Source organism: Eleutherodactylus coqui, chromosome 7 (genome assembly GCF_035609145.1).
Source record: "Eleutherodactylus coqui strain aEleCoq1 chromosome 7, aEleCoq1.hap1, whole genome shotgun sequence".
Taxonomy (NCBI): Eukaryota; Metazoa; Chordata; class Amphibia; order Anura; family Eleutherodactylidae; genus Eleutherodactylus; species Eleutherodactylus coqui.
Window position 1 is genome coordinate 3,481,967 of NC_089843.1, and position 19,993 is coordinate 3,501,959.

General features: G+C 52.4%; 1 protein-coding gene across 1 annotated transcript in view; it reads right to left on the reverse strand.

Moving 5' to 3' along the window:
* Positions 1-207: 207 nt before the first annotated feature.
* Positions 208-19,993, reverse strand: part of TLX2 (T cell leukemia homeobox 2) — an 86,922-nt gene continuing 67,136 nt past the window's right edge. Inside the window, exons 2-3 of the mRNA XM_066572803.1 lie at positions 1,963-2,200; positions 208-1,542 (exon numbers count right to left, since the gene is read on the reverse strand). Of these exons, the coding sequence (XP_066428900.1) occupies positions 1,353-1,542; positions 1,963-2,200 (428 nt within the window). The 3' untranslated portion in view covers positions 208-1,352. The remainder of the gene's footprint in view (positions 1,543-1,962; positions 2,201-19,993) is intronic.

A 19,993-nucleotide genomic window follows, 5' to 3' on the forward strand; every position in this document is an offset into this window, starting at 1 on the left:
TGGGCACATTTTTACCCAATGATTATCGCTCAAAAGACGGCTTTTGAGCGAATTTTGAGTGATAATCATTGTGTCTAAATGGGCCTTTAGAGTGCGCAGCATTCAGGTCTCTGGTGAATCCATGTATTAGGAACAGTGTTGTTGGGTAATGGGGCAGGGCTACTGATATAATGAGTGTTCCCTCACAGTATGGAGCAAGAAGCAGTGTGAAGACATAAAAAGACTGGTTTTACTAGTTACATAAAAGCTAACAAGAACAAGAGAAGATCAGAGTACAGGGACCAGAACGGAGAGTAGTCATACACCAAAACATGGTCCAGACCCATAATCCCCTCTTATATCTGGAAGTATTAGATACAGGTCCATCCACTTCATTAAAGAGGGGAAGGGTAGTCAACAAGGTGAAAGTTCTAGATAATCCAATGTACAATGCTAGTCAGGAGGATGAGGTTCTAGATTACACAGTATAGAGAAGGTTTAAGGTGGAGGAGAGGAATACCAAATCATGTATTAAATAATGCATATAAACATAAGGAAGATGGTGGAGAAGGAGGACATGTTGGACATAAATGAGGTTAAAGAGATGGAGAAGATGGTGAAGACTGAAGAAATAGTGTAGAGTAAGGAGGTGGAGAGCAAGGAGAAGGAGGGCATGGTGGAGATAAGGAAGAGATAGTGGAGATCAAGTAGATGTAGAGAGTAAGGATGCAGAGAAGGTGATGAGGAAGGAGATGATCAACAAATCATATACCTGATTATAGGACATGATGGTGATAAGGGAGATGAAGAAAATAGCGGATATTGAGGTGATATTGGATATTAAGACAGTGGAAGAGAGCAAAGGGATGAAGAAGAAGGGGAGACAGTGGAGACAAAGGAGGTAGGGGAGAGACAAGATCAAGGAGGAGAACCTGGTGAAAATATAGGAGATGGTGGATTAAGAAGATGGTGGACACGGTGGAGGTAAGGGAGATAGAGGAGGAGAGCAGATGGGGGAAATATTAAAGATGAAGGTGTGAGAAAAGAGCAAGGGGAAGGAGATAAGTGAGTATTGGAGAGTAGTGCGATGGTGGAGATGAAGGATACAATGGAGGGTTAGAGTTAAGATCCACTACACAAAACAGAAGATTTTACTCTGACCATTCCCCATCGTTATCTTCTAGTTTCAAAATGATTCCTGATGTCCACATATCCCACCAAGAGCAGGAGTTCTACCAAGCAGAGTCTGCCTTACATGTAAGATTTCCTGGTGGTCACATATGTTTTGGCCTCCCAGAGTTCATCAGTGCGTGGACCTAAGAGCATCCACACATCTTATATCGCATGTTCATCTCTTCAAATGAAGATCTAAGTCATAAGTTGGCCGTGTCATCAACCCAAGGCTGTAGGTTCTGCAGTGCACAGAGTGAGGAGTTGTGTGTACACAGGGGGTCTCGGGGAAGAGACTGCTGTAGACTTTTCTGGAATGCTTCCTGCTGAAGCTGCATCATCATACGGTTTGTCTGCTGGCGCTCAGATTCCCTTTCTTCAGCTGTTTGACGCCTGAGAACACAAATCATCATCATTAAGATGGGACAGAAGATCTTATCGGGATCTTATAAGAATACTCTTCCAATTTTGAAGGAGTCACATTCTATTTTAGGGGGTTTCTCTAACTCCCAGTCGCTGACTTTGATAGAACCCACTTTTCAATCTCCTGATCAGTAATCCCCAAGATGGACATTTATACTAGTTGTCCGGGGTGTGTGCCACCATTTCCCATACTGCACACAAGCTATAATGTAATAAGACTTGTAAGCTGTCTCTTGGAATCCGTTAATGGAATAAAGTGGCCTTACAGAAGGTCCATCCCCACTACAGGGCCAACCGTTATCCATTTCTCCCGACCTGTCTTTAACTTTAGTTAATAATGGAGACTTCAGGAAGAGCCTCCAACATACTGCGCCCCTATGGTCACCTCACCTCCACTTTGTCCTGCGGTTTTGGAACCATGTTTTGACTTGAGAGTCGCTCATACGCAAAGATTTGGCCAGAGTGGCTCTTTCGGCAGATGCCAGGTACTTCTGTCGATGGAATCTTTTCTCCAGCTCACAGATTTGGAGACGGCTGAATGACGTTCGAGGCTTCTTCCTCTTTGGAGGTGTTCGATTCTGATATGGATGCCCAATCCGTCGAGACAAAGAGAAGGCTGGTAGGGCAGCTGAAATATGAGAACATTAATGAGGAAACCTAGGATCTACTCATTGATCTACCGGATCTACTTATTGTTCTACCGGATCTACCAGCTGCAAATCATAATGCAATCAGAACCACCTGCTCACCAGTTATAAACTCAGGGGCAGGAGATAATAGGATCTTCCACACCGCGAGCTGAAGGACCTTCTATACAAGACTGAGGTTAAATTCAGAGGAAGGACTAGGCTTACAATCAGGTTTAGGGAAAGGTCTAACATTAGGATTAGTTTTAGGATTAGGTTTAACGTTATGGTGGGTCCCAGAGTTACAATTAGGAATATGGTTCAATTTAGAATTAGGGTTAGCATTAACTTTAGTGCTAAAGCCCATTTAGATGGGATGAGTGTTGAGCACACGATCCCTGTCACTCCTCCCTGTGTGCCCTCGCTCTTCTGCTGTCACATGGGAGCTAGTAGTGCTGGCGGGGTTGGCTGCAGCAGATTTCCCTCCTCGCTCCCCCGCCCCTCTCCATTGACATCACATAGCGGCCGTTCAGCGATCATCAATCAGCTCATCGTTTATGCAGCATAAAATCCTGAAGGATGGATGATGAGCGTTCAGTGTAAATGAGTGAATGGAGAGGGGCAGGGGAGTGAGGAGAGAAATCTGCTGCAGTCGCCCCGCTGTGAGCCAACAGTACTAGCTCCCCTGCAGCAGCACCGCAGCCAGTATGTGCCCCGGGGGCGAGTGTAGCGGCGGACATCCTGTGAGAGACGCCAAAAATTGTAATGGACCAAACACACACCGTTACTGTGCATGAGACTGGAGGGGTAGTCCTTGTCACGGTGTAACACAGGGGGAATGCTTATGGAAGTATACATATATATCAGGTCGTGACGCCACCGTTCCCACACTGTTATTCTATGCGGCGTAGTAATAAACACTGGACAAGTGTATGGTACCTCGGGACCTCAGGAACGGTGGAGGCCCGCTAAAACTTTACTTGGATAAACTTTGCATGCAGGTAATTACAGGTAGATTGACGGCAGCAGTTACAGGCAGAAGCTCGGAGGTTGGGAGGAACACAGGAACAATACGACCCTATAGTTCACGTTATCTATATGTCACCGGTCCTGGACATTATATATACTCCGGAGGAGGGAAAAAGACAAGAAGCTCTCCATATACCCTCTGGCAAGAAATCACTTAGAAGAAGGCTTAGCCTAGATGCACCCCGCACATCATCCACATGGGGGTCACAATCACGTACCTCTGTGTGAGGATCCCATTGGTAAACGGCACACAGGAAAAATAATGCCTGTAGTGTGAACGGGTGCCTGGTTGGTGTGAAGTAGGCTGATGGGGGTTGTGTTCTCTCTCTCTGGACTGGACTCACTCCTATTACATCCACTCTACATGGGCTAAGGGTAGTCGCTCCTCTTCCTCCATCTTCACCGGCACGGCAGCTGATGACAGGCATGGCGGAGGAGTAGGTGCTCTTCTCTCCCCGAAATGTACCTACCAGGTCACCCCCCCTGTACCCTCACTCACTTTTCCATCAGTTGAGGTACATACGCTACGGCTTTTCCGCCCGCTGTCCATGCGAGTAGCAGTTATCTATCGCCCCCCAGGTGCTCCTCACCTGTTTTTGGAGCACTTTGCCGCCTGACTCCCCCACTTCCTCTCCTGTGAAATTCCAACCCTCATCTTAGGCGATTTTAACATCCCCACTAATGACCCCAACTCCCCATCCGCCTCTCAGCTTCTTTCGCTCACCTCCTCCCTTGGTCTCTCTCAACTCACAGCCTCTCCCACTCACAAGGATGGCAATACTCTGGATCTGGTCTTCCTCCGTCTCTGCTCTGCTGCCAACTTCACTAACTCCCCTCTCCCGCTCTCAGACCATAACCTCCTCTCTTTCTCTGTCACGCTCCCTAACATCTCTCCACACCCACCTACCTACAGTACCTACACGAACCTAAAGGCCATTCACACCCAGAACTTTGCTGAATCCCTACAGTCCTCTCTGTCCCCCATCTCTCTCCTCACCTGCCCCAACCTGGCTGCCGCTCACTACAACACCGCTCTCAAACATGCCCTGGATGAAGCGGCGCCCCCCAGGACCCGAGCCATCCGATGTAGACCACGGCAACCCTGGCTCACGCCTCAAACGTGCTTCATCCGGCGGTGCTCTAGAAGTGTTGAACGGCTGTGGAGGAAATCGCAAACGTCCGCAGACTTCCTCCACTACAAATTCATGCTCAGAACCTACAACCTCGCCCTCCACCGCGCCAAACAAGTCTACTTCACCTCTCTAGTCTCCTCATTATCGCACAACCCTAAACGGCTCTTTGATACTTTTCACCCCCAATAACTTCCCAACCCCAGACTATCCCTGACCCTAGTCTTGTCAGCACTGCATCTAGCTCCTGCTCATTGTCTGTACTCAGACCAGCAACAGAGGAAGAAGTCTCCAAATTGCTCTTCTCTGCTCGCCCCACCACCTGCGCTAGCAACCCCCATCCCTCACACCTCCTCCGTTCCTTCTCCCCAGTGGTCATCTGCCATCTCACCACTATATTCAACCTCTCTCTGTCCTCTGGCATCTTTCCCTCTTCTTTCAAGCACGCCATCATATCCCCACTGCTAAAGAAGCCGACTCTGGATGCGACTGATGCTGCCAACTACCGACCCATCTCAAACCTCCCCTTCATCTCCAAACTGCTAGAACACCTGGTTTACTCCCGTGTTGTAAGCTACCTATCAGAGCACTCTCTCCTAGATCCCCTACAGTCTGGCTTTCGACCTCAACACTCGACAGAAACTGCCCTTAGAAGGGTATCCAATGACCTACTGACAGCCAAATCAAGGGGTGATTACTCCCTACTGATCCTCCTCGACCTCTCCGCAGCATTTGACACTGTTGACCACAAACTCCTCCTCAGTATGCTTTGCTCCATCGGCCTAAAGGACACTGCCCTCTCCTGGTTCTCCTCCTACCTATCTGACCGCTCCTTCAGTGTCTCCTTTGCTGGTTCTACCTCTCCTTCCCTTCGCCTTGCTGTTGGGGTCCCCCAGGGCTCAGTCCTCGGCCCCCTTCTTTTCTCTATCTACACAGCCCCTATTGGACAAACCATCAGGAGATTTGGCCTCCAATACCCCCTCTACACTGACGACCCCCAGCTATACACCTCTTCCAGTGACATCTCTGCACCCTTCCTCCAAAACATCACTAACTGTCTATCAGCTGTCTCTAACACCATGTCCTCTCTCTACCTAAAACTAAACCTCTCTAAAACTGACTTATTGGTGTTTCCACCCTCCACTAACCGCCCTCATCCTGACATCTCCATCTCAGTGTGTGGCGCCACCATAACTCCTAGACAACACGCCCGCTGCCTTGGGGTCATATTTGATTCTGATCTCTCCTTTACCCCCTACATCCAATCTCTGGCCCGAACCTGTCAGCTGCACCTCAAGAACATCGCAAGAATTCGCTCTTTTCTCACCGTGGACACGCTAAAAACGCTTAGTGTTGCCCTCATCCACTCCCGACTCGATTATTGTTACTCGTTGCTGATCGGCCCCCCGCACCAGACTCTACCCTCTCCAATCCATCCTGAATGCGGCGGCCAGGCTCATCTTCCTGTTCAGCCGCTCCTCGGACCCCTCTGCCCTGTGCCGGTCACTGCACTGGCTGCCCGTTAAATACAGAATTCAATTTAAACTCGCCACCTTCATCCACAAAGCCCTCCACAGCGCAGCGCCCCCCTATATTGTATCCCTCATCCCCAGCGCAGCGCCCCCCTATATTGTATCCCTCATCCCCAGCGCAGCGCCCCCCTATATTGTATCCCTCATCCACAGCGCAGCTCCCCCTATATTGTATCCCTCATCCACAGTGCAGCGCCCCCCTATATTGTATCCCTCATCCACAGCGCAGCGCCCCCCTATATTGTATCCCTCATCCACAGCGCAGCTCCCCCCTATATTGTATCCCTCATCCACAGTGCAGCGCCCCCCTATATTGTATCCCTCATCCACAGCGCAGCGCCCCCCTATATTGTATCCCTCATCCACAGCACAGCGCCCCCTATATCGCCTCCCTCATCTCAATCCATCACCCAGCCCGGGCTCTCCGCTCTGCTAATGAAACCAGACTGCGCGCCCCTTTAATTCGAACTTCTCATTCCCGCCTCCAAGACTTCTCCAGAGCAGCACCGGTCCTCTGGAACGCACTACAAAAGGCTACCCGAGCAATCCAGGACTCGCTGAACTTCAGGCGTGCTCTAAAAACGCACCTCTTCAGGGAGGCATACCGCATTCCCTAAACAAACCCCTCTGTACTCCGCCTGATAACATGCTCCCTGACCTACTGACTGCAATCCCTGCTAGCCATCATAAACCGCTCCTGCAGTCACACCGTTTCTGCTGTCACACGGCTAAATGTCTGACCATTGTCTATTTGTATAACATCGCTCACTCTCCACCTCGCCATACCGTGTACATCTCCACCCCGCCATAACGTGACCATCTCCAGCCCCTTTACCTTCTGTATCACCCCATTACTTGTAGTATGTAAGCTCGTTGGAGCAGGACCTGCACCCCACAATTCGTAGTATGTAAGCTCGTTGGAGCAGGACCCTCACCCCAATATTCGTAGTATGTAAGCTCGTTGGAGCAGGACCCTCACCCCTATTGTATCAATCAACTGATTACAATGTAACCGTGGTTCTGTAATGTTTGTACGTTTGTCTCTCTGTATCCCCCGTCTATGTAAGCGCTGCGGGATATGTTGGCGCTATACAAATACAGATTATTATTATTATTATTACGGCTCTGTGTTAGCTCCGAGCAGCAGGTAAGATGGAACCCTGCTCCAACACAGAAAGAAGACCCCTTCCTGCTCTCAGACACTCACTTTTATCACCTCACTGGTATTAGTGTATCTTGATGCCACCAGGGTTTGACAGGAGGAACGCCCCTCTCACATTCCCAGCTCCCAATCGGGTCAAAGCTGTAAGGTCCTGGAAGCTGTGAAAGTGCATTTGTGAAAGCCATAAGCAAAGCAACTGAGCAGCTGTGCTTACTGTCTCTACCCCGTGTCCGCTGCTGTGGCCTTGGAACTGTAGTCCTTCTGCTCCGGCATCCCACTAGGGTCCCTGCTGTCCTGATGCATTGTGAGCAGGAGCGCTCAGAGGGTGTGCAGCGCGGCACTGCCGAGTCCCTGATGTGCTCCTGCTGTGCCTGCATGCCGTCAGAAAGTCTCTCCCACTGCTGTGTCCTCCCTGTTGCCGAACGGTGCGCGGCGGGGGGGGGGAAGGGGGGGGGGTTGGGGTGGTGAAGCGCCTTCTGCGGCGCTTGAATGCACTGTGCCGTCTGTAATGCCGACCCCGCTCTGCTGTTCTACACAAAGCGGGGTGGTGTCTTCTAACCCGGCGGCGGGAAATGGCCTTTCACGTGCCGCAATGTGCATGGACCCCACTCTGCTTTTCAACACAGAGCGGGGTGCTGTGTTGTGAACCGGTGACAGGGAAACGGCCTTTCAGGTGGGCCAATGGCAGCTGCAGCAGGGGTACATCAATGTTAACAGCTGCAGGCCCCCTTGCAAACGAAGGTCTTCCTCCTTCCCGTGAGTGCCCTGCCAGGACCTGTAGGGAACGCTGCAGCTCAGCCAATCGGCTACAGGGGGCGTCACCCTCCTGTCAATCTTGACTCCACCAGGACTTCCTGGTGGCGTCAAGATACACTAATACCCACCTCACTGGTACCACATGACACAGTAAGATAGATACATTCAGCAGCAGAGCTGACAGGCGATGGGTTTAGGGGAGTTAACCCTTCAGACTCTGCAGCTGTGCAACATACATACTGAAAATAGACATGACAGTTTTGCATAGCGCATCCACATGAGACAGAACATGTATGACAATATGGAGGGGACCGGGATGTTCTTCTGGGACACTACAGGAGTGTCAGGCATCGTCCCATCTAAATGGGCCTTTAGGTCTAAAGTAGAGATTAAGGTTAGATATGAGGCCAGATTAGGGACACATTCAGCATTCCTAGTGAAGCCGTCCGGCTCGGCCCATCATAGAAGGAGACTTCTAGGAGAACGTTCACAGTTGGGATTATAGTTAGGGCCAGTATGGGGTTCGGTGTTGGGGTCAGCGTTACAGTTAGGGTTAGGGATAGAGTCAGTCTTCGGCCTAGCTCCTTCGTTAGGAGGGTCCGGGGTTACAATTAGGAGTATGCTGTTTTATAATTAGGGTTAAAGTTAAAATGAAGGTTAGGATTATTATATCCCTTCTAATTGGGATTAGTCTTGGTGGGGTTCGTGTTCGGGTCCTCCCTCATGCCCGCCCCGGGCGCCCACGAGCTGCTTATGCTGATTGTTCTCTTGTTTGTGTAAAGATTTCCTAGTTCCTTGCGGTTTGACCTTTTTTGATGGAAATATCGTTTTACCAGAATTTTTAAAGCATGTAATCATTTTAGAAACTGGAGTTAAAAAATAGCGCTCCGCAGCGGCCCCCGCGCCCCCTATGCCTTGGCGGCCCTCGTGCTCCCGCGCCCCCATGCCCCTGCGCCTTTGCGGCCCCTGCACCCCCGCGCTCCCATGCCCCCAGGCCCCCGCACCCCCAGGCCCCAGCGCCTCCGCGGCCCCTGCGCCCCCTATGCCTTTGCGGCCCCTGCACCCCCGCGCTCCCATGCCCCCAGGCCCCCGCACCCCCAGGCCCCAGTGCCTTCGCGGCCCCTGCGCCCCCTATGCCTTTGCGGCCCCTGCACCCTCACGCTCCGGCGCCCCCAGGCCCCAGCGCCTTCGCGCAATAAACAATGTATGCGGCTGGACTCCGTAAAAACGGGAGAAACTAATAAATGCCGTATTTGTCAGAGAAGAGGCCTACACACCAACATTAGAAATTCAACGAATGTCCGTTACTCAGTCCTCTCCGAGCGAGCGTGTATGCGCGACCCCCACGTTCTAGAGCAGTTGTACCGCAGGGGCGCCACACAGCGGTGATCAGTCGGGGTGCGTACAGAAGGGTTAATGCTACGCTTAGGGTTAGACTGACTATTACCTCTAGGCTTAGAGCCGGGGTTAGGGATAGCCTTGGAGGTAGAGCTAGGATTAGAGATGGGATCAGAAAATGATCAGCGGCAACGTGGCCGATCCGTCACCCGTGAGATCAGCCATACCAGTCAGTACATGGCGAGTGATTGGCAGGGTTCGCCCGCGCACATATAGAGCCAAGCATGCCCGAAATCATCAGGCGCATTAATTTATCAAACACTCCCAAAATTGTAAGAGGCAGATGGCAGCGGGTCCCCCGAGATCAGCAAGCTATTTGGTACAAACCCTTGCTAATGCATAGACCTGGGGCAGAGCTCGGCGTAAGTGTAAGGATGAGGGAAGGCTTTTGGATGGGGTAATTGGAGCGCCTAACGTAACATGCTCACCCCCTCCCCCATCCCGGATTCTCCGCATGCTATTACCATGACTGCTCTGCTGAGGGAAGGCCTGACTCAGATGCTGGGCTGGAGCGGGCCGACACCACAGCCAAATCTTGCATTACCTTTCCTAGGACCTGTTGGGCTCTTGTGTTTGGAGGGCATAAGTTCTGGGAGTGCCAGTGCTGCTGGGAAACAGTGCCTGCTCAGAGCAGGATCACTAAATCATCCCACACAGATGTCTGTCCACTTCTGAAGACTCCCATTGAAGGAGAACTCCCCACCTCCCGTGGTAACCTGTTCCACTCATTGATCCCCCTCACTGTCTAATATCTAATCTGTGTCTCCTCTCTTTCAGTTTCATCCCATTGCTTCTAGTCTTTCCTTGTACAGATGAGAATAGGGCTGATCCCTCTGCACTGTGACGGCCCTTCAGATATTTGTAGACAGCTATTAGGTCTCCTCTCAGCCTTCTCTTCTGCTAAACATTCCCAGATCCTTTAACCGTTCCTCATAGGACATGATTTGCAGACCGCTCACCATCTTGGTAACTCTTCTCTGAACTTGCTCCTTTTACCATGAGGCCGGTCAGGGACCCCGGGTGGCAGTGGCGTGGTTCGCCGCGGCGTTCTGGGATGGTATTGTGCCCACGTTCAGGTCGGCGAGCTGTGGCGCCGTGCTCTGGTGTGCGGGAGCGGCATGTGGTGCGTGTACGCGTGCTCTATCTCTGAGTTATAGTATAGTTAGTATATAGTTATAGTGGCTGGCTGGGAGCTCCGGTCAGCCGGCCTGATTGGTCTCCGCCCTGTGTGTCTGACCTCGGTCCTGCTCCAGTGGAAGTTACCCTGTCCCTATCCAGCTCTGTCTGTGTTCTGTGGTTCTCCCGTCGTGTTGGTTATTCCATCTGCCTAGCCTGTCAGTACTAGTAGGTTGTCATCTGCATAGGTACGGCAGTTCCTTCCTGTCCTGCCACTAGGCAGCGTAGGGTCAGTGTTGGCGGCCTGGACCTGTCCACCTTTGGGGCTACCTCCAGGAAGGGACATTGGCATGGGTGAGTGTCAGGGAGTCCAGCGCCGTGCGTACCTGTGCACCCTACTAGTACTGTAACATACCCGCGCCGTGCGTACCTGTGCACCCTCCTAGTACTGTAACATACCCGCGCCGTGCGTACCTGTGCACACGACTAGTACTGTAACATACCCGCGCCGTGCGTACCTGTGCACCCTACTAGTACTGTAACATACCTGCGCCGTGCGTACCTGTGCACCCTACTAGTACTGTAACATACCCGCGCCGTGCGTACCTCTGCACACTACGAGTACTGTAACATACCCGCGCCGTCCGTACCTATGCACCCTACTAGTACTGTAACATACCTGCGCCGTGCGTACCTCTGCACACTACGAGTGCTGTAACATACCCGCGCCGTCCGTACCTATGCACCCTACTAGTACTGTAACATACCTGCGCCGTGCGTACCTCTGCACACTACGAGTACTGTAACATACCCACGCCGTGCGTACCTCTGCACACTACGAGTACTGTAACATACCCGCGCTGTGCGTACCTGTGCACACTACTAGTACTGTAACATATCTGCTCCGTGCGTACCTGTGCACACTACTAGTACTGTAACATACCTGCGCCGTGCGTACCTGTGCACACTACTAGTACTGTAACATACCAGCGCCGTGCATACCTCTGCACACTACGAGTACTGTAACATACCTGCGCCGTGCGTACCTGTGCACCCTACTAGTACTGTAACATACCTGCGCCGTGCGTACCTGTGCACCCTACTAGTACTGTAACATACCTGCGCCGTGCGTACCTGTGCACCCTACTAGTACTGTAACATACCCGCGCCGTGCGTACCTGTGCACACTACTAGTACTGTAACATACCTGCGCCGTGCGTACCTCTGCACACTACTAGTACTGTAACATACCTGCGCCGTGCGTACCTCTGCACCCTACTAGTACTGTAACATACCTGCGCCGTGCGTACCTCTGCACACTACTAGTACTGTAACATACCCGCGCCGTGCGTACCTCTGCACCCTACTAGTACTGTAACATACCTGCGCCGTGCATACCTCTGCACACTACTAGTACTGTAACATACCTGCGCCGTGCGTACCTGTGCACCCTACTAGTGCTGTAACATACCCGCGCCGTGCGTACCTCTGCACCCTACTAGTACTGTAACATACCCGCGCCGTGCGTACCTCTGCACACTACTAGTACTGTAACATACCCGCGCCGTGCGTACCTCTGCACCCTACTAGTACTGTAACATACCTGCGCCGTGCGTACCTCTGCACACTACTAGTACTGTAACATACCCGCGCCGTGCGTACCTCTGCACCCTACTAGTACTGTAACATACCCGCGCCGTGCGTACCTGTGCACACTACTAGTACTGTAACATACCCGCGCCGTGCGTACCTCTGCACACTACTAGTACTGTAACATACCTGCGCCGTGCGTACCTCTGCACACTACTAGTACTGTAACATACCCGCGCCGTGCGTACCTCTGCACCCTACTAGTACTGTAACATACCTGCGCCGTGCATACCTCTGCACACTACTAGTACTGTAACATACCTGCGCCGTGCATACCTCTGCACACTACTAGTACTGTAACATACCCGCGCCGTGCGTACCTGTGCACCCTACTAGTGCTGTAACATACCCGCGCCGTGCGTACCTGTGCACCCTACTAGTACTGTAACATACCTGCGCCGTGCGTACCTCTGCACACTACTAGTACTGTAACATACCCGCGCCGTGCGTACCTGTGCACCCTACTAGTACTGTAACATACCCGCGCCGTGCGTACCTGTGCACCCTACTAGTACTGTAACATACCTGCGCCGTGCGTACCTCTGCACACTACGAGTACTGTAACATACCCGCGCCGTGCGTACCTCTGCACACTACGAGTACTGTAACATACCCGCGCCGTGCGTACCTCTGCACACTACTAGTACTGTAACATACCCGCGCCGTGCGTACCTCTGCACACTACTAGTACTGTAACATAATAACCGGCCAAGAAAATATTTGCCTGCAGTTTTTGTGGTGGGATTCACGGTGTGAGTGGAGTCCTACAATACGATTACCCGTCAGATCCGTGACCTGGCCGGGATGGTTCAGGACCTGTTGGGGCGGCTCAGCCATCATGAGTAGCGGTTGGTTGTGCCCGCTGATCCAGTACCTGAACCTAAATGCCCATTACCTGAGGTGTTCTTGGGGGACGGGAAAAAATTCTTTGTCATCCGGGAGGCTTGTAAGTTGTTTTTCCGCTTGCGGCCTCGTTCCTCTGGGTCCGAGCCCCAACGGGTGGGGATTATGTCTCTGCTCAGAGAAGGTCCTCAGTCATGGGCCTATTCCTTACCGGCTGATTCCGCTTGTCTGCAGTCGGTAGATTCTTTTTTCATTGAGCTCGGGAATATTTTTGATGAACCCGATCGTGCGGGTTACGCAGTCAGTAAGTTGGTGGCCCTTCGCCAGGGGCCCCAGTCGGCAGAATATTGCTCTAGTTTCAGGCAGTATTCAGGTGAATCTGCATGGAACGACTGTGCGCTCAGAGATTTGTTTTTGGGAGGCCTGTCTGATGTAAAGGATCTATTGCTGTCCCATCTGTCACCCTCTACTTTGAATCAGGTTATGGCATTGGCAGTCAGAGCTGATCGTAGGCTCAGGTCTAGAAGGGAAGCTAAGCTAGAGGTGTGTCAAGAACAGGGTGCTAAGTCTCTGGCGACTTCTACAGCCGGTACCCCATTGTCAACCCCCGGAGCTGATGGCATGGAAGTGGCCCGGTTGAGTCCTGGAGAGCGAGGCGGTTCCGGGCTTCAAACCAACTCTGTTTCTACTGCGGCAAGGCTGGTCATCGCATGGCATCCTGCCAGGAAAGGCAGCTACGGAAGCAGCAGGTAAACTTCAGCTCCTAGGTGACTGTCGGGAGGGTCGTCTAGGAGGCCAGGTACTCCCTAAATTACTGGTGCCTTGTGGTGTGTCTTACAAGGCTTTTCACAGGGGGGGACAGGCATTTATTGAACCCTATCCATTTGCAGTTCGTAAGACCACTGTTATCAAGTTTTACCGCGTTAGGTTTGCCGATCCACTTTACCAGTATTGATGCAACGCCCCTGCGGTTTTTCCGGGGTTTATGAACGCGGTCTTCCACGATTATGTAGGGGTTTTATGGTTGTCTATTTGGATGACATTTTGGCGTACCCGTCGGATTGGGACACGCATGTCAGACATCTCCATTTGGTGTTAGAGCGGCTTCGGGAGTACCAATTGTATGTTAAATTGGAGAAGTGCTCATTTGGGGTCAAACGCGTGTCATTCCTGGGTATATCGTTACTCCCACTGATGTGTGTATGGAGTCAGACAAGGTTGTGGCAATCACACAATGGGCTAAACCAGATAACTTGAAGGCTCTTCAGCGCTTTCTTGGGTTTTCCAACTTTTACAGAAAATTTATCAGAATTTTTTCAGTGATTGCACAACCGCTGACCGATCTCACAAAAATAGGAGCGGATGTGACGTCGTGGTCTCCAGAAGCTTCAGAGGCGTTTGAGCAACTTAAGAGGGCTTTTTCCACCGCGCCGGTGCTTACTCAGCTGGACCCTCAGAAGCCCTTTTTCGTGGAGGTAGACGCTTCTGAGGTTGGGGTGGGGGCAGTCTGCTACCAGGTAGTAATGGGCCGTTCACGGTTTAATCCGTGTGCCTTCTTTTCCTGTAAATTCAGTAGCGCCGAGCACAACTACGATGTTGGGAACAGGGAACTGTTGGCAATAAAATGGGCACTTGAGGAATGGCGTCGTTTTCTGGAGGGGGCTCAACACAGGTCTTCACCGATCACAAGAACTTAGTGTATCTTGAGAATGCTAAGCGTCTCAATGTGCGGCAAGCCAGGTGGGCGCTTTTCTTCTCGAGATTCAATTTTACAGTCACGTACCTGCCGGGAGATAAAAATGTGAAAGCTGACGCCCTCTCCCGCAGTTTTGGGACTCTGGAGGTTAAGGACTCTTCTCTGGAAGGCATCCTCCCGCCCAGTGTCATGGTGGCAGCCCTGACACGGAACCTTCCGGCTCAGCTTCAGGAATATCAACAAGAAGCTCTGGAGGGGGTTCTGGCAGGGAAGTTATTTGTACTGATGTCCCTGTGGTTGTTGGTTCTGGAGGAGGCTCATTCCTCCGTTTTTGCAGAGCATCCGGGGGTTCAGGGGACTCTTGAGCTATTTTCCCGATTCTACTGGTGGCCCGGCATGGCACGGGAGGTCTGGGAGTTCGTAAATCGGTGTTCAGCTTGTGCACGTGGTAAGAGTCGCCATAAGAGCCCTGAGGGACCCTTAATGCCGCTGTCAGTACCTGGTAGTCCATGGTCGCACGTGTCCATGGATTTTGTCACTGACCTGCCTCTGTCACAGGGTTGTTCCACCATGTTGGTGGTTGTTGACAGGTTCTCGAAAATGGCCCATTTTGTTGCTCTAAAAAACATTACCGTCTGCCACTGAATTAGTGAGGATTTTCATTAGAGAGATTATAAGATTGCATGGAATACTGGTCAATATAGTTTCGGATCGGGGGTGCAATTCATGGCCCGATTTTTGGAAGGCCTCCTGAAAAAACTTGGGAACATCTCCGTCCTTCTCATCAGTGTTTCATCCGCAGACGAATGGGCAAACGGAACGTGAAAACCAAGACCTAGCACAATACTTGGGTCTTTTTGTGGGCGAGAGGGTCAGTCGGTGGTTTTTACTAGAGATGAGCGAGCACCAAAATGCTCGGGTGCTCGTTACTCGAGACGAACTTTTCGCGATGCTCGAGGGTTCGTTTCGAGTAACGAATCCCATTGAAGTCAATGGGCGACCCGAGCAGTTTTGTATTTCGCCGATGCTTGCTAAGGTTTCCATTTGTGAAAATCGGGGCAATTCAAGAAAGTAATGGGAACGACACAGAAACGGATAGGGCAGGCGAGGGGCTACATGTTGGGCTGCATCTCAAGTTCCCAGGTCCCACTATTAAGCCACAATAGCGGCAAGAGTGCCCCCCCCCCCCCCCCAACAACTTTTACTTCTGAAAAGCCCTCATTAGCAATGCATACCTTAGCTAAGCACCACACTACCTCCAACAAAGCACAATCACTGCCTGCATGACACTCCGCTGCCACTTCTCCTGGCTTACATGCTGCCCAACCCCCCCCCCCCCCCTGCACGACCCAGTGTCCACAGCGCACACCAAATTGTCCCTGCGCAGCCTTCAGCTGCCCTCATGCCACACCACCCTCATGTCTATTTATAAGTGCGTCTGCCATGAGGAGGAATCGCAGGCACACACTGCAGAGGGTTGGCACGGCTAGGCAGCGACCCTCTTTAAAAGGGGCAGGGCGATAGCCCACAATGCTGTACAGAAGCAATGAGAAATATAATCCTGTGCCACCGCCATCAGGAGCTGCACACGTGGGCATAGCAATGGGGAACCCGTGTGCCACACACTATTCATTCTGTCAAGGTGTCTGCATGCCCCAGTCAGACCGCGGGTTTTGAGAAATAGTCACAGGCAGGTACAACTCCGCAATGGGAATTCCGTGTGCACCCACAGCATGGGTGGCTCCCTGGAACCCACCGGCGGTACATAAATATATCCCATTGCAGTGCCCATCACAGCTGAGGTAACGTCAGCTTTAATGCAGGTGGGCAAAAAATTAATTGGATTACACTGTAGGCGAGGGCCCCAAAAAATTGGTGTACCAACAGTACTAATGTACCTCTGAAAACTTGCCCATGCCCAACCAAGAGGGCAGGTGAAACCCATTAATCGCTTTGGTTAATGTGGCTTAATTGGTAACTAGGCCTGGAGGCAGCCCAGTTAAAATAAAAATTGGTTCAGGTGAAAGTTTCAACGCTTTTAAGAGCATTGAAACATATAAACATTGTTTAGAAAAATTATATGACTGAGCCTTGTGGGCCTAAGAAAAATTGCCCGTTCGGCGTGATTATGTGAGGTTTCAGGAGGAGGAGCAGGAGGAGGAGGAGGAATATTATACACAGATTGATGAAGCAGAAATGTCCCCGTTTTTGATGGTGATAGAGAACAATTCTTCCATCCGCGGGTGCAGCCTACGTATTGCTTAGGTATCGCTGCTGTCCGCTGGTGGAGAAGAGAAGTCTGGGGAAATCCAGGCTTTGTTCATCTTGATGAGTGTAAGCCTGTCGGCACTGTCAGTTGACAGGCGGGTACGCTTATCCGTGATGATTCCCCCAGCCGCACTAAACACCCTCTCTGACAAGACGCTAGCCGCAGGACAAGCAAGCACCTCCAGGGCATACAGCGCGAGTTCAGGCCACGTGTCCAGCTTCGACACCCAGTAGTTGTAGGTGGCAGAGGCGTCACCGAGGATGGTCGTGCGATCGGCTACGTACTCCCTCACCATCCTTTTACAGTGCTCCCGCCGACTCAGCCGTGACTGGGGAGCGGTGACACAGTCTTGGTGGGGAGCCAGAAAGCTGTCAAAGGCCTTAGAGAGTGTTCCCTGCCTGTGCTGTACATGCTGCCTGATCTCTGCACCTCCCCTGCTACCTGGCCCTCGGAACTGCGCCTTCTGCCACTAGCGCTGTCGGATGGGAATGTTACCATCAATTTGTCCGCCAGGGTCCTGTGGTATAGCATCACTCTCGAACCCCTTTCCTCTTCGGGTATGAGAGTGGAAAGCTTCTCCTTATACCGTGGGTCGAGCAGTGTGTACACCCAGTAATCCGTAGTGGCCAGAATGCGTGTAACGCAAGGGTCTCGAGAAAGGCATCCTAACATGAAGTCAGCCATGTGTGCAAGGGTACCTGTACGCAACACATGGCTGTCCTCACTAGGAAGATCACTTTCAGGATCCTCCTCCTCCTCCTCCGGCCATACACGCTGAAAGTATACACGCTGAAAGGATGACAGGCAAGCAGCATGGGTACCCTCAGCAGTGGGCCAAGCTGTCTCTTCCCCCTCCTCCTCATCCTCCTCATGCTCCTCCTCCTCCTCCTCAACGCGCTGAGATATAGACATAAGGGTGCTCTGACTATCCAGCGACATACTGTCTTCCCCCGCCTCCGTTTCCAAGCGCAAAGCGTCTGCCTTTATGCTTTACAGGGAACTTCTCAAGATGCATAGCAGAGGAATGGTGACGCTAATGATTGCAGCATCGCCGCTCACCATCTGGGTAGACTCCTCAAAGTTTCCAAGGACCTGGCAGATGTCTGCCAACCAGGCCCACTCTTCTGTAAAGAATTGAGGAGGCTGACTCCCACTACGCCGCCATATGTTGGAGTTGGTATTCCACTATAGCTCTACGCTGCTCATAGAGCCTGGCCAACATGTGGAGCGTAGAGTTCCACCATGTGGGTACGTCGCACAGCAGTCGGTGCACTGGCAGATTAAACCGATGTTGCAGGGTCCGCAGGGTGGCAGCGTCCGTCTTGGACTTGCGGAAATGTGCGCTGACCCGGCGCACCTTTCCGAGCAGGTATGACAAGTGTGGGTAGCTTTTCAGAAAGCGCCGAACCACCAAATTAAAGACATGGGCCAGGCATGGCACGTGCGTGAGGCTGCCGAGCTGCAGAGCCGCCACCAGGTTACGGCCGTTGTCACACACAACCATGCCTGGTTGGAGGCTCAGCGGCGAAAGCCAGCGGTCGGTCTGCTCTGTCAGACCCTGCAGCAGTTCGTGGGCCGTGTGCCTCTTCTCTCCTAAGCTGAGTAGTTTCAGCACGGCCTGCTGACGCTTGCCCACCGCTGTGCTGCCACGCCGCGCGACACCGACTGCTGGCGACGTGCTGCTGCTGACACATCTTGATTGCGAGACAGAGGTTGCGTAGGAGGAGGAGGAGGAGGAGGAGGGTGCTTTAGTGGAGGAAGCATACACCGCCGCAGATACCACCACCGAGCTGGGGCCCGCAATTCTGGGGGTGGGTAGGACGTGAGCGGTCCCAGGCTCTGACTCTGTCCCAGCCTCCACTAAATTCACCCAATGTGCCGTCAGGGAGATATAGTGGCCCTGCCCGCCTGTGCTTGTCCACGTGTCTGTCGTTAAGTGGACCTTGGCAGTAACCGCGTTGGTGAGGGCGCATACAATGTTGCGGGAGACGTGGTCGTGCAGGCCTGGGACGGCACACCGGGAAAAATAGTGGCGACTGGGAACCGAGTAGCGCGGGGCCGCCGCCGCCATCAGGCTTTTGAAAGCCTCCGTTTCCACAAGCCTATACGGCAGCATCTCTAGGCTGATCAATTTGGCAATGTGCACGGTTAACGCATGAGCGTGCGGGTGCGTGGCGGCGTACTTGCGCTTGCGCTCCAACACTTGCGCTAGCGACGTCTGGAAGGTGCGCTGATAGACATTGCTGGATGGGGCCGAGGACAGCGGAGGTGAGGGTGTGGGTGCAGGCCGGTAGGCACTCGTGCCTGTGTCCTCAGAGGGGGGTTGGATCTCAGTGGCAGGTTGGGGCACAGGGGGAGAGGCAGCGGTGCAAACCGGAGGCGGTGAACGGCCTTCGTCCCACCTTGTGGGGTGCTTGGCCATCATATGCCTGCGCATGCTGGTGGTGGTGCCTTCCCAGCTGATCTTGGCGCGACAAAGGTTGCACACCACTGTTCGTCGGTCGTCAGGCGTCTCTGTGAAAAACTGCCACACCGTAGAGCACCTTGGCCTCTGCAGGGTGGCATGGCGCGAGGGGGCGCTTTGGGAAACAGTTGGTGGATTATTCGGTCTGGCCCAGCCTCTACCCCTGGCCACCGCAGTGGCTCGGCCTGTGCCCACACCCTGACTTGGGCCTCCACGTCCTCGTCCTCGCCCACGTCCTCTAGCCTACCCCTACCCCTCAGCATGGTGTATTACCAGTAGTGCAGAAACAGAAAGCTGTAATTAAATGTGCCGTTAATTGGCCTGTGGTTGGAGGCTGACTTCGCTTACGGAACGCACAGCAGAGGCAGGAAAGAATTTTGCGCAAGCCTGCTGTAACACTTAGCTGGCTGCATATGAATTAGGACAACTACCCCCAGCAGAGACCCAGTACACTGAGGACGGTCACAGGCAGCCCAAATAGATTTTTGTTTCCCAAATGTTTTTGCAAAGGCCCACTGCCTGTATACACTAAATATGTCTTCTGTCCCTGCCTCACAATATATGTCTTCTGTCCCTGCCTCACCACCACTACTGGCCCTGGACAATGTAAAATTACTGCAGGACGCAATGCTCTGCACGGCCGATATACAAAAAAAAAAAAAAAGTGCAACACTGCTAAAAGCAGCCTCCACACTACTGCACACAGTTAGATGTGGCCCTAAGAAGGACCGTTGGGGTTCTTGAAGCCTA